At 40.8% G+C, this 12521-nt stretch overlaps 1 protein-coding gene across 7 annotated transcripts in view; it reads left to right on the plus strand.

Moving 5' to 3' along the window:
* Mesh1 (Metazoan SpoT homolog-1) overlaps positions 1-12358 on the plus strand; it is a 29192-nt gene extending 16834 nt beyond the window's left edge. For all 7 annotated transcript variants that reach the window (XM_067106855.1, XM_067106852.1, XM_067106857.1 and 4 more), the window contains exons 3-4: positions 7334-7482; positions 10665-12358. In XM_067106855.1, coding sequence (XP_066962956.1) covers positions 7334-7482; positions 10665-10940 — 425 coding nt within the window. In that variant the 3' untranslated portion in view covers positions 10941-12358. The remainder of the gene's footprint in view (positions 1-7333; positions 7483-10664) is intronic.
* Positions 12359-12521: the final 163 nt, after the last annotated feature.

Consider the following 12521-nt stretch of genomic DNA (forward strand, 5'->3'; position numbering starts at 1 on the left):
CCGCTTGTGGACGGATTACTGGTCTCAGCGTGCACAGGCCTTAGGGATGGAAGAAAAAGTAAGGATCTGTGAGGTCAATTTTGAAACCATATAAAAATACTTTCCAAAGCCGACTTTGACTGTAGTAACAGTACTGGAGGCTAAACCCTTCTCAAACAGTGACCTAAAAAGGAGATTGCTAAATTTATGGTCATTACTGTAGCATCAGATTCCTTCAAAAAGAGTGCTAGCTTAACTGCTGAGTCGTACTGCCGTAGAGTAGAGACCGGCTTATCTGATTCCAAGAACATGGTATTAATAGGATCAACATTAGCATCCTCTGAGCCGTAAATTTCATAAAGTCCACAAAGCCAGGCATTTTGAATTTTGAGGAAGCTGACACAGTCTGAGTTTGTACTACCTGTGTCAGTTTTGGACTGGGGATTTGGATGTGGCGAAGTTTCAGTTCCAGCAGAAGTGGAAACCAGTTGCTCTTGGCCAGTAGGGAGCCACTAGAGCTACTTGACCCTTGAATGTCCTGAGTTTGTGAAGGACCTTTAACAACAAGTTTACTGGAGGGAACAGATAAATCTTCTTCCACCTGTTCCAATCCAATGACATTGCGTCTGTGGAGAAAGCTTGAGGGTCCAGGTTGGGAGCCACATAATGAGGGAGTTTGTTGTTGAGCTTGGTTGCAAACAAATCTACCTCCAGGCCCGGAACTTGGTCGCAGATCCAATTGAAGGAGTCCCTGTCTAGGACCACTCCGACTCGAGGGGGTGTCCTCGAGAGAGAATCCGCCACGACATTCGGACCCCTGCAAGATGAGTGGCAGACAGATGCCACTTGTTCTGCACGCCAGGAGAAAATGCAATCATTACCTGGTTGATCCGGCTGGATTTTGAACCCCTGTTTATGCAGTGGACTATTGTGGCGCTGTCCAGAACCAGTCTTATATGAATCTTCTTGGGAGGAAGGAGCTTCTTCAAGGTAAGGAAGACCGCCATGGCCTCCAGAACGTTATATGGAACTGGCGGAACATGGTGGACCAAGTCCCCTGCACTTCTTGGTGTTGAGAATATCCTCCCCCACCCGCTTAGGGAGGTGTCTGTGTGGATAACCAACGCCGGAGGAGGAAACTGAAGGGGAACTGACTTGGACAGGTCTTGACAGTTGACCAAGGCCAGAGTCTCTTCTTCAAGATGGGAGGAATCAGAGACACCTTGTCTCTGAGCCTGATATTTGCTCACTTCGCCATACTCTGTTTATATCTTTCAGTTTTGTCTTCAGCAACAGATCTGTCACTGAAGGAACTGAAGGGAGCCCAAGACTCTTTCTTGGGCCCGCCGAGAGGCCGTTTGGACTTGAGAAACTGCCTGGTTGCTCTGGCTATCTCTTTCCTCTTGGTTGGTGGAAGAGAGCCTGTGAGAATTAGATCCCACTGGATCCCTAGCCATTGAAAACAACTGCTGGGAACCAGCGGGACTTCTCCTGTTCACATCGGAAGCCCAGAGATTCCAGAAAGCTGACCACAACGGTTGTAACCCTCCGGCATTCTTCGACGCTGGATGCCCAGATGATCCAGTCGTCTGATACGCGGCCACGCCCCCTTGAGACCGAGTTGCTGCCACGACCGTGTTCGTCAACTTGGTGAAAATCGCCAGGGGCTACGTTGAGTCCCGGAAAGGCATCACCTGAAAAAGTATGCCTGCCTTCCGAGCCTGAACCCCAGAAAGGGGAGAACCTTCTTGCAACCGGGGCGTGATAATAGGGCGTGGAAAGATCTAAAGAGGTGGTTACGGCTCCACAGGGGCAGAGGGTCTGAACTTGGGAGACTGTCTCCGAACTTGTCGCAACGAATGTAGGAATTCAGACGGGACAAGTCCAGAATTACTCTCGCTTGTTGGAACCCTTCTGGAACACTGAAGAGCCTGCCTTGGAACTTCAGTGTCCTCACTTTTCTTCTGGCCTGTTTCTGCAGGGAGATCCTTCACAAAGTCCCGAGATCCTTGGTCAGTGTCTGGTAAAACCTGACTGGTGGAGGGACCGTCGATCCAACTCCACCTAGGCCCTTGAGACTATACTCTGAGCCCAGGGACAGAAGGTCCACTGGGCCCGAAATGGTACAGCCTCCGCCCACTGGAGAGTATGTCATTGGTCCGGTGTTTGCTTCCTCTGGAGCCTCGACCTTCCTCTGTTCCTGGGAGAGGAGCTGGCTCCTCTTCCTCTAAAATAGCCTCCGGAGGCCTGTTGCCTCTGGTTGACTGCCCAGAAATTTCCCCTGGCTTTCATATGCAGCATTGAAAGCCGGGAGGAGACATAGGAGGGCAGCAAGAGACTGATGTGCGGCTGAACCAGGACATACTGAGGCGGAGGCTGGGAGGAAGAGGTTGATGGTTGGTCATGTAAGGAACCTGGACAGCCTGGACAAAAGACTGAGCTGGGAGCGTTTGAATGTTTAAATTTCTTGCTGGACTTGAGGAAGGCCCGGCAAGATCAGACTGCTTCCGTTTATAGGGCAGACCCCAAGCGGAGACTCTGATTGACCCTAGCCCGCCTCAGATAAGACTGCGTCAACTTCTTCTTGGGGGGAAAAGATTAGCTCCCCAGATAGAACTCTTCAGAAGCTTATTTGGTTCATGTCGAACTGTGGCTGCTGAAAAGATATGCTTCGCAGGCCAGTCGAAGCTGTTATAAAGTCAAACAGGTCTTGTTGAAAACTGCCAAGAGAGATTTCGTCAAGACCTGGAACAAAGAATCTTCCCAAACCAAAGAAGTTTGCTTCTGCAAAGCCAAAAGGGAGTTCAAAGACCTGGCATGAGCCTATCCTTACTTTCAGCCTCTGCCTTCAGGAGCGACTCCGGGATCTTGGGGCTGCTCACTGAACAGGCTGGGTCAGAGCGCAGTCTGGGTCAAGGACGAGACACCGTGAACGTATTTGGGGCTCCCTTCCAGAACTCGGTGCCTCCGGGAAAGACGAGATGTTGGGTCCGTCTCCCGGAGATGAGGAAGGCTTTACACCTTCTAGCAAGCCTGACTAGTCAGAGAGGCCACTGAAGCGAAGGAGGAAGAGAATCACTGAAGTGAACATAGTGAACACTGCCCTTGGCTGGTGTGAGCCTAGTGTTCTCCGCTTGCCACTCAGCGTCCCTCATCAAAGACGACTGGGCTTGGTCCCTAGGATAGATAACGGACTCCTTGGGGACTTTGTCAGACCTATTCCAAACCTCCTCCTTCAGCCTGGCAAAACCTGTGAAGGGAGATGTCAGTCCGGAGGATGGAATTCCCAGTTCTTCCAGTCTCCTTGTGCCCAAACCCTCTATGGTAAGAGTACCTTTGTGCTCTGGAGCATAAAGGGCAAGGCATGAGATTCCCCAGGTCGAAGGGGAGGGAGAGTGGAGGTCAGGAACAGAATGGGATTTTTGAGCGAGGTCCGCTATCGGCAAGTCCTTGGATTAATTCCTGCTGTGAATCTACCTTTCTCGAAAGAGATTGTGCCGAATCGAAAGACCAGAAAGCTTGTTGTTGACTCGCGTTTACGATCCTCTCAGAAGAGCTTCGGACGAAATGAGTCCGTGCGAAGGTAGGAGGAGGAGGAACCACCTTCGCGACTGTGACCCTCCCTTGCTTCCCGGAGGGGGAGGCCTACAGATGTTGAACGGGCTTGCACGCCCGTGCTGCCGCCAGGGAACCCTCAGATCGACCTGCTAGAGTTGTTAGGTCTTTTTCTTTACAGACTTTACCTTAGGGACAATGGAGATCAGAAACCGTCCGTGAGGTATGAGGATTTAGTGAAACCTTGAAGGAGGAAACGGAGAAGATGGAGAGCTAAACAGGGAAGAACCTGCCTCGTTTACGCCCCCGGTTTTAAAAAGGTGCGTTCGGAGATTCATGGCGTATTCCAGATCCGGCGTCTTGAAAACACCTCCGCTAAGGCGAACTCCTGGATTAAGTTTGTTTTCAACTCTAAAACGGCAATCAACAGAAAAGCAAAGGATCGCCGCTGCTTGACCGTGCTGTGATCCAGGCGCCGGAAAAAGGAAATAAGATGTCCTTCAAGAAAGTAGAGGTTTGCCAGCCAAACTACGTTAAATAAAAATCTGGCCACCCTACCCAGACTTTAAAAAGCTTGGATGCCAAAACATGGCAAAAATTTGCTCACCTGCCGGAAGAATAACAAGTTGGTGATGGTTTGAAGGAGAAAAAGCTTCCTTTGGCATATGCCTATCAGTTTTGGCTAAAAATAAAGATATTAAGAAACTGGCAGTATCATCGATAGTTTGGCATAAAGCGTAAAACATCACATCCGTCAAGGTGCCAAACTAAGAGATCCCCACTTTTTTTTTACTTTTACGGGATGGGATCTAAAACTTAAATTTTCTGTATTGATGCAGGCTACCCTGTTCACAGCTGTTAAAAAGTATGAGATTAAAGTACACCGTTAACTGTGCCGGAGTAGTGTGCCAAAGCAACATTTTAGTATAATAGAACCGTCCTGCCGGAATGACCGGAAGGAAACCAGACTAAAAATAAAAGCTCATACATAAATTACATAATAAAACATAACAAACACACCTGAACAAACCAGAATAACATGCCTTAAAAAGTATGTGATATACAAGATAATGGGAAGGTTAAAACTGTCACCAGCTAGGTATTCAGCAACGTCAAATCTGTTTCTGAGACTGAATCATACTTGGTGGTATGTGACTTTAAACACTAGAACCTACTTCGGGCTGAGGAAGCAAGGGAATGTGCCCTGGATAACAGTATAGCGGACAGTAGTTGGCTAAAAAAAGAAACGTCAAAGGCCCGGACACAAGACCTCAATTTTTAACACTAACTGGCCTTACATCAAACCGGTGCCATCTATTGAAGACACGCAACAAGTTTGAACAAGGCTGGCGCTAGGAAGGGAGGGATGTAACAGACCAGGAACTGAAGAACGTAAAGCGACCAGAGAGTGGGACCAAAACACCCGGGCGCTCGGGAATTCGTGTTTACTGTCTTGCTGGCTGTTAGCTTGTCCATTATCCAGGAGACTTTTCTTCACAACCTCCATGGTCAGAAGGAGATGGGGGCAAAGAAGGCCAAAAGATGGTGGACGGGAGAGAGGGAAGCACCACCGGCACTAACAGCCCCTAGAGGGGGGTAAAGCCTGGTAAGGTCAAAGTTTTATAATTTCTTTGGCAAACAATGCAGAGAAGGGGACACAGGCTATAGGCTAAAAGGAAGAAATGCTCCAAGTTTTGATAAGTTTGCTAGATTGAAAACAAAATCAAGGAGAGGAGCATTTCGGTGGGGAGGATAAAGGGTGTGTCGACATAACAGTGCTGAAACTAACTGGCATAAAATGACTGAACTAGGTAGGTTACGTGACATCCCTCAGCATTCCAGCCAAAGAGGCTTATTAGCCTAAGGTAAACTGAAAACAGGAGAGGAAAACGTAAGATGAAAAGACCCCAGCCAAAACTTAAGGAGAGTGCCATACACTAAACGCTAACTCCAAACACAATGATGGTCATGCGTGCCTTTTATCCTGATCCTCCCTCCCCAGTGCTTTCATAGAAAATCTCTTATAAAGTAACGCTCTGCATGATAAACTAGGATATGGGCAAAACTCAAAGCTAACAACCAACCCATGATAAATGGATAAATAACAAAAGTAGATCAATATTTTTTTAGGACTTTTTCCAACCTCTGAGCCCTTTGGGGTTAGGAAATGGCCGCCCTCCGACAAAAGAAATATCCATAATAATCAAATCATATAAATGCATCCACGAATGACAGTAAAAATTAAACAAATAATCTTAACAGTACCAATGAAAATAAAATTCCCAAAAGCTAAGAGAAGTGAAGGGCAAAAATAAGGCATGTTATGGAATTGATAAGAGGCGAATAGGCCCGAGGGGGTAGCCCAGCCTAAACGACAGCCCTCACTTCCCGAAAAAGGACTCAGAATAAAATAAATCAATCAAAAATCACTAAATTAGGCATCACAAATAGGAAATACATCCTGTAAACATGAAGAGGAACAGTGAAAAAGATTGAAAAACAGGGCTGACCAAGACCGCCAACCTTCCCAGGGAGGTCACGTGAGGCTTCAGGAGATCAGACGGGCGTTATAAATCCTTAATTACTAAAAACTAAAGGGAAATAATGGAGCCTAAATCGCCTCAAACAACAACCAAACACTGGTACTCAACTTTGATGGAAAAAGACCTTGTGAGGATGCTGCAAAACGATGCAAAAAGCACAAAATAAAGAGCACAACAAAAATCACAACAAAAAGGTTCTGTGTTTATATACATTCACCCTTTTAATCTGATACACGACTCCATCTAATGGAGCTCGCTCTGGGGGTAAAAACTCCAGCGTTTCATTTAGCTTTCTCTGGTATCTAGCAACGGAATTACCTAGAAATAAGTGCTGAATGGACTTTTTCACCATCATACTGACACGGGACCCGATCCAGAAATTGCCGGTATATATATATATATATATATATATATATATATATATATATATATATATATATATATATATATATATATTATTAACCATACTACAGTACCATTATCGTTGTACTTTCAACACGCTACTATTTAAACATGACTTGGAACTATAGCCATGACATAACCAAGTCATTTTCAAGTCATATATACAATCACTGTTATAGTAGAGAGACTGCAGGGCTCACTGTGTCTTGAACAAAAATCTAAATAAATCCACATTTACATTAATGAAACTTCCAAGAGAGAGAGAAAGAATATGTTTTGTACTGTACTGCATTTACACTAATTCTATGTTTACAGTTCTTTTTACGGTCAAATGAAAGTAATCTATGATCTTGAATGACATGTTGCGCTGTTTCTGCTGACTTATACTGTGTACACGTATGTAGTTAGGGTTTTGCACATTCTACACCATGGGGTTGTGGTAGTTGATTCTGTACAGAATATTTATAGACTTTTGTTATATTGCATCCCGTAACAAAACAGTTCAACATAACAACTGTATAACATTTGCATTGTTTTAGGAAATTTTAAGTGATATAGAGATGATATATAGTGTTTGCAGTACACACAATATGTGTAGGTTATGTATACTGTATAAGTAAATACTCTCTATAGGTACGACTGTTTGTGGAAGGGATTTGAATCCATGCTATTTTTGACACCTGAGGGTCTAGAACCATATCCCCTCCTAATTTGAGTCCCAGAGAATATATTTTTTTTGCAGGGGAAACTCATACGCTTTGTTTTGCAGGGGTAACTCATATGCTATTATTTTTGCAAGGGTAACTCATATGCTTTTATTTTTGCAGGGGTAACTCATACTTTTTTGTTTACAGGGGTAGCTCATATTTTGATTGAGGGTGGTGTTCAAGATCCTGCAGTAATTCAGGCAGCGTTACTTCATGATACTGTTGAAGACACTGACACTACAAATGATGAACTGAAAGAAGTGTTTGGTCCAAAAGTTGCAGGGATAGTGGCAGAGGTATGTATTAAGTCACTCACAGTTTGGTAGCAATATGAAACTGTTTTATATTTTAAAGTATAGTCAAGTCACTAATATTGCCACATTGGTCTTGAATCTGTATGCTGTATATTTTCCTTACCCAAATATACTAGGATCCTCCAGGGAAAAGTTTTTAGATCTTAAACATAACCATGCAGTAAACTCATTTTTCTCATGGTTTTTTTTAAACATCAGAAATTATTTAGGCTTTGAGTTTCACCCCGTGGATAAAACAGGACAGTTCTTTCATGTTTACATATGCATGTTTATTCTACCTGTTTTGCATTTTTGTATTATTCTTTTTTGTGCTTATTAACTCGGTTATCTGTTATTCTATTTTTCTTGATGCTATTTTGTCTGAGAAGACACAAGACGGCATGAAAAATACTACTAAAGAATAAATATTGAATATCAGGAGATGAACCGATTTTGTAATTTTGCATTTTGTTTGGTAAAGCAGAAACTTAGATCGTCATGTTGACCAGTTTTGATAAACTTGTGTATGGGCTTTGTTTACATTTTTTCTGTATATACTGTACTGTAATCTTGTTCCATTTCACATCGGTCTTGTTAACATTGTTAAGTAGGTTATCTTTTTACTACTTTTATTTTTATGTAACTTTTTAAGAAATATTATAGTAAAGATGACATAGTTTTATATTTCTTATACTGGCTGGAGATAGCAACCAAAATCTGGGACCAGTTTGTACTAGACAGTGCTAATGTCTGTTAATATATTGTTATATACTGTATATGGATACAAATATTTGTGACCATGTTTGTAGTTGCTTTCAGACAGCTTGATAATTTATTATGTATAGAATCTGTGGTTGCTGAAGTGAGGCACTCGTCTGAGATCCTCATTGCAGTTTCTGAGAAACCAGTACCCTTTAGATTCGATGGCATTCACAGGACAAGGAGATGGCATTGTATATTATTATTAGTATCCCTTCCTGTAGTTTTTTTAATATGGGCATGATGACATTCAACTTATAAAGATTTGTGGCAGTTATAGCAACTTTCATTTGTGTTCCCTCTATTGTACTCCAGATGACAATAACATTAGTTTTGCCTCTTAATAAGTCAATAGTTATTGAATCCCCTGGTATTATAATCAGAATGGTTGGTCTTCCAGTTTGGACTAATGATCATGCTTTAATTTCTTTAGCATCTGAAACTGAGCATGCTGCCTTTGATTTGTCATATTTCCAAAAGATATGTATAAAAACTCAAGCACTCCGGAATGGAAGTTCAACGAGATCTTTCACTTAAATGGGTTGGAGTCGTATAAGCAAATTGAGCTTTTCGTTTCAAAAAGAAAGTTTCGTCAACATAACTAGAAGGTGAATTCCCTCTGAATTATCAAAAAGACAAAGCCTGGTTCAGCAATGATTGAAGATGAGCTTAGATATTAATTGAATTAAAATAATTACACATACTCAGCTAGTGTTGTGGCTTAGAGTTATTCTTCAGTTGAAAAAGATTACATTGCAACTGTGAAATGATCTGTTGTAGGTACAGCTCAGAAAAATGAATGGTGGACTAATCTCAGATCTGCATACTTTGGAGTAGATCAATAGTGCCTTGTTTTTTTAAATCAGATGATTACATCATTCACTGTACAAGGCAACACTTCTAGCTGATATCCTTTACAGTCAGCAGAGTAATGTGAAACTCACTATGCCTCATTCTTGATTTGCTGATGCAGAATTGACTAATTTAGAAACTTGGAGTATTCTACTGGACCTTGACAATTATGGAAGTGGAGACCCACATGGAAGTTTTCCTTTTTTTAATTTTTTTTAAGAACCCAGATTATTTAGCTCATAATTTATTTTCTCATTTTTTGTAGATTAGCCAGAAGTTGGTCTTTTTTGCACATTTTGAAGAATGGGTACTGTTACTATATTAGCTAAATGTGAAAGTGAAAGCTCATGCCAAGCCAATTACGACCCCAGTTCTACATCTCCAGTAATATCTTATAAATGTATGTTAGTGAAATGTCCAGATATGTATGATGAAAATAATCATCTCTTCTTTGGTTTACAGCTAGTGGATGGATGCAGTGCTATTCTCTCAGTACCAGCTGTATATAGAAATCCCTAGATTTTGGTCATGAATATTGTTTGATTGGTCTTGGGGGAATAGAATGGTAGAAAAACAGAATAAGAACATTAAGAGGTGCAGTTTGGATTAGGATGGTAAAAAAAACAGAGCAGTAGGGTAGAAACTCCTAATAAAAACAGTATGTGGTTGGGTTTGGAATGGGAGGGTAGCAAGTCAGAATAAAGCAGTTAGTTGTGGGATGATGTTGTATAGGAGGGTAAACAGTAAGAGTAAAAGCAGTAAGTGGTGGTCTGAGGAATATTAAGATAGGACTGAGAATGAAAGCTGCAAGTGATGGAAAGTATTAAGAAATAAAGTAGAATCAAAGTATTAAGTGGCTGGGTGAATAGTTTGAAATGAAGCAGAGGGATAAAGAATAAGAGTATTAAATATTGCTTGAGGAAAAGAAAGGTAGGAAAACAAAATGTATGAATAGTGGTAGGATGAATAGAAACTTGGAAAAACTGTATAAGAGCATTAAGTGGTGAGATGAGGAATAAGGAAGATAGAAATTCAGAATATATGCAATAAGTGGTAAGACATTGAATAAGGGGACAGAATAAGAGCAGTAAGTGGTGGGATGAGGAATGGAAGGGTAAAAAGTCATGACTTAAGCAGTTTATGGTGGGATGAGGTATAGGAGGTAGAGAAAAATAATGCAAGTAGTATGTGGTTGGGATGAGGAACATAAGGGTAGAAGGACAAATAATAGCAGTAAAAGGCTAGATGAGGAATTGGAGGGTAGATATTCAGAAAACATGTATAGAAGTGGTGAGATGAATACTGTCAGGGTAGAAAGATAAAATAATAGCACTAAGTGTTTGGATGAGAAATAGGATACAAAGACAATACTGTAATAGAAAAAAGTGGTGGCATGCTTCAGTAGAAGTGAAAGATTTGTGTCCTGGAAACAGATGTTTCAACTTTGTACAGTAAAGAATTTTGACAAGCCGTGATCTAACACTGATTCAAAGACTTCCCTCAAGGTTTCTTTTTTTTTCTTCTTTTTTTTGGGTCTCTTCTCTGTAACAAGTGGTGCATGTTTATTCTAACAGGTAACAGATGACAAATCCCTTGACAAACAAGAACGCAAGAAATTACAGATTGTTCATGCTGCTTCATCCTCACCAGAGGCAAAGCTCGTCAAACTTGCCGACAAACTTTACAATCTCCGTGACTTAGATAGGATAACACCAGAAGGCTGGAGTGAGGAACGAGTGGAAGAATATTTCTCTTGGGCTGCAAAAGTGGTAGCTGGCTGCAGGGGCACTAACGCCTATATTGAGTTAGAATTAGACAAATTATTCAAGAAAAGAAATGTTACCATATAACAGATTTTTTCTGTTATAGACCTTATGACATAACTATGTTCTAATATATTAGGATGAGAACAGTTTGAGTTGTATGTTTTTTAATAGTGCTGTTACAGATATTCACCTATTCTTGGGATTTGTATGATAAGTCTTTATAATGCAAAGGTTGGATATTGTATTTCATGAGACCACCAAATTCAATTGATATTCAGATGAAGACCTGATGTTATTTGTATTTGTTAATCAAATATATAGTATTAGGTAGGCTGAATTTGCTTTTTTTCTGTACAAATATTAAGATAAAACATTACCAGAAAAATTTAGATAAGTCATTTTCCTTGTTTAGTTACTTCATGTGATAAATACATACATTTCTAACACAGATCTTTTATCTAAAATTGAATGGATTAGAGATTTTCCTCGTCTTAATTCCTTCTACATAAGAAAATAACATCAGGTAGTTGACTAAAACTGACAAATATGTCTCTCAGTCACAATGGTTTTTATCCTGATTTACCATGATTACATAGCGTAACTTGGCCAACAAGTTAGTAAAACTTATAAATCTATATACAGTATACTGACTAGCTTAAGTAGGCCAGTGACTTTTGTTCATTAAACTTTTGTAAAGGAAGTGTCGGTTATGTAATGAAAGCTATCACAAATATGTGATGTATGTATATTTATGTATGGCTCCTGGTTTCTTCTGTATGAAAATGATGGAAGAGATGTGAGGTAGGCTGCTTTCTCTCTCTCTCTCTCTGATATCTGACTCTAATCTACCTTGTACCTTGGTCAGTCTTCATGTGAACTTTAATGATGCGTATTTCTGCAATCTAAACGTATGTACACAATTAACATACAGTACAGTGAACCCCCCCATATTCGCGGGGATGCACCTCACCCCGCGAATAACTAAAATCTGTGAATACTTAAAACCCTCTAAAACACTTAGAACTGCCCATTTTGATAGTTTAAACACAAGAAAAACCAAAAAATGCTTATACCTGAGTATTTTAATAGTTTTATCACAAAAAGTGCATTTATTCATGAAAATTATATGAAAAATACAGTAATTAGTGAATATTTCTCAGTGAAAAATACCACGAATGGGCTTAATTTTCATGAATAATGGCTAGATATGTTCCACAGGGAAACATGCGAATGCATGAGTCCGCGAATCATGAGAACGCGAATACGGGGGTTTACTGTATACTGTACTTTATAAATGAATCTTGAACATAAGAGAATATTTCTGAGCCTTGACTCTTTTTTTGGCACTGCAACAGAAACTGATGCTTGGGGGAACTATACAAAAGGAAATGATAATCTCATAACTTGTGCTTTGACTGAAGCATAAAAATGTTTATAAATGAATTACAACTACTGGAATGTGAACAGAATGTTTAAACTCTGGCAACTTTTTCTAGAATAAATATTAATTTGCTACTGTTTGACAACAAACTCATGCTGAAAGTTCTTTGCTGGATGGTTGTGGCCTTCAGCTGCATTGTTTACTGTTTTACTTTGTAACTACTGTATTCCTTTTGGCCTCTTCCGAGATAGATATCCAACTTTGTTGGCTTTGTCAACAACAAT

The sequence above is a fragment of the Macrobrachium rosenbergii genome, chromosome 7 (genome assembly GCF_040412425.1).
Source record: "Macrobrachium rosenbergii isolate ZJJX-2024 chromosome 7, ASM4041242v1, whole genome shotgun sequence".
Lineage (NCBI taxonomy): Eukaryota > Metazoa > Arthropoda > Malacostraca > Decapoda > Palaemonidae > Macrobrachium > Macrobrachium rosenbergii.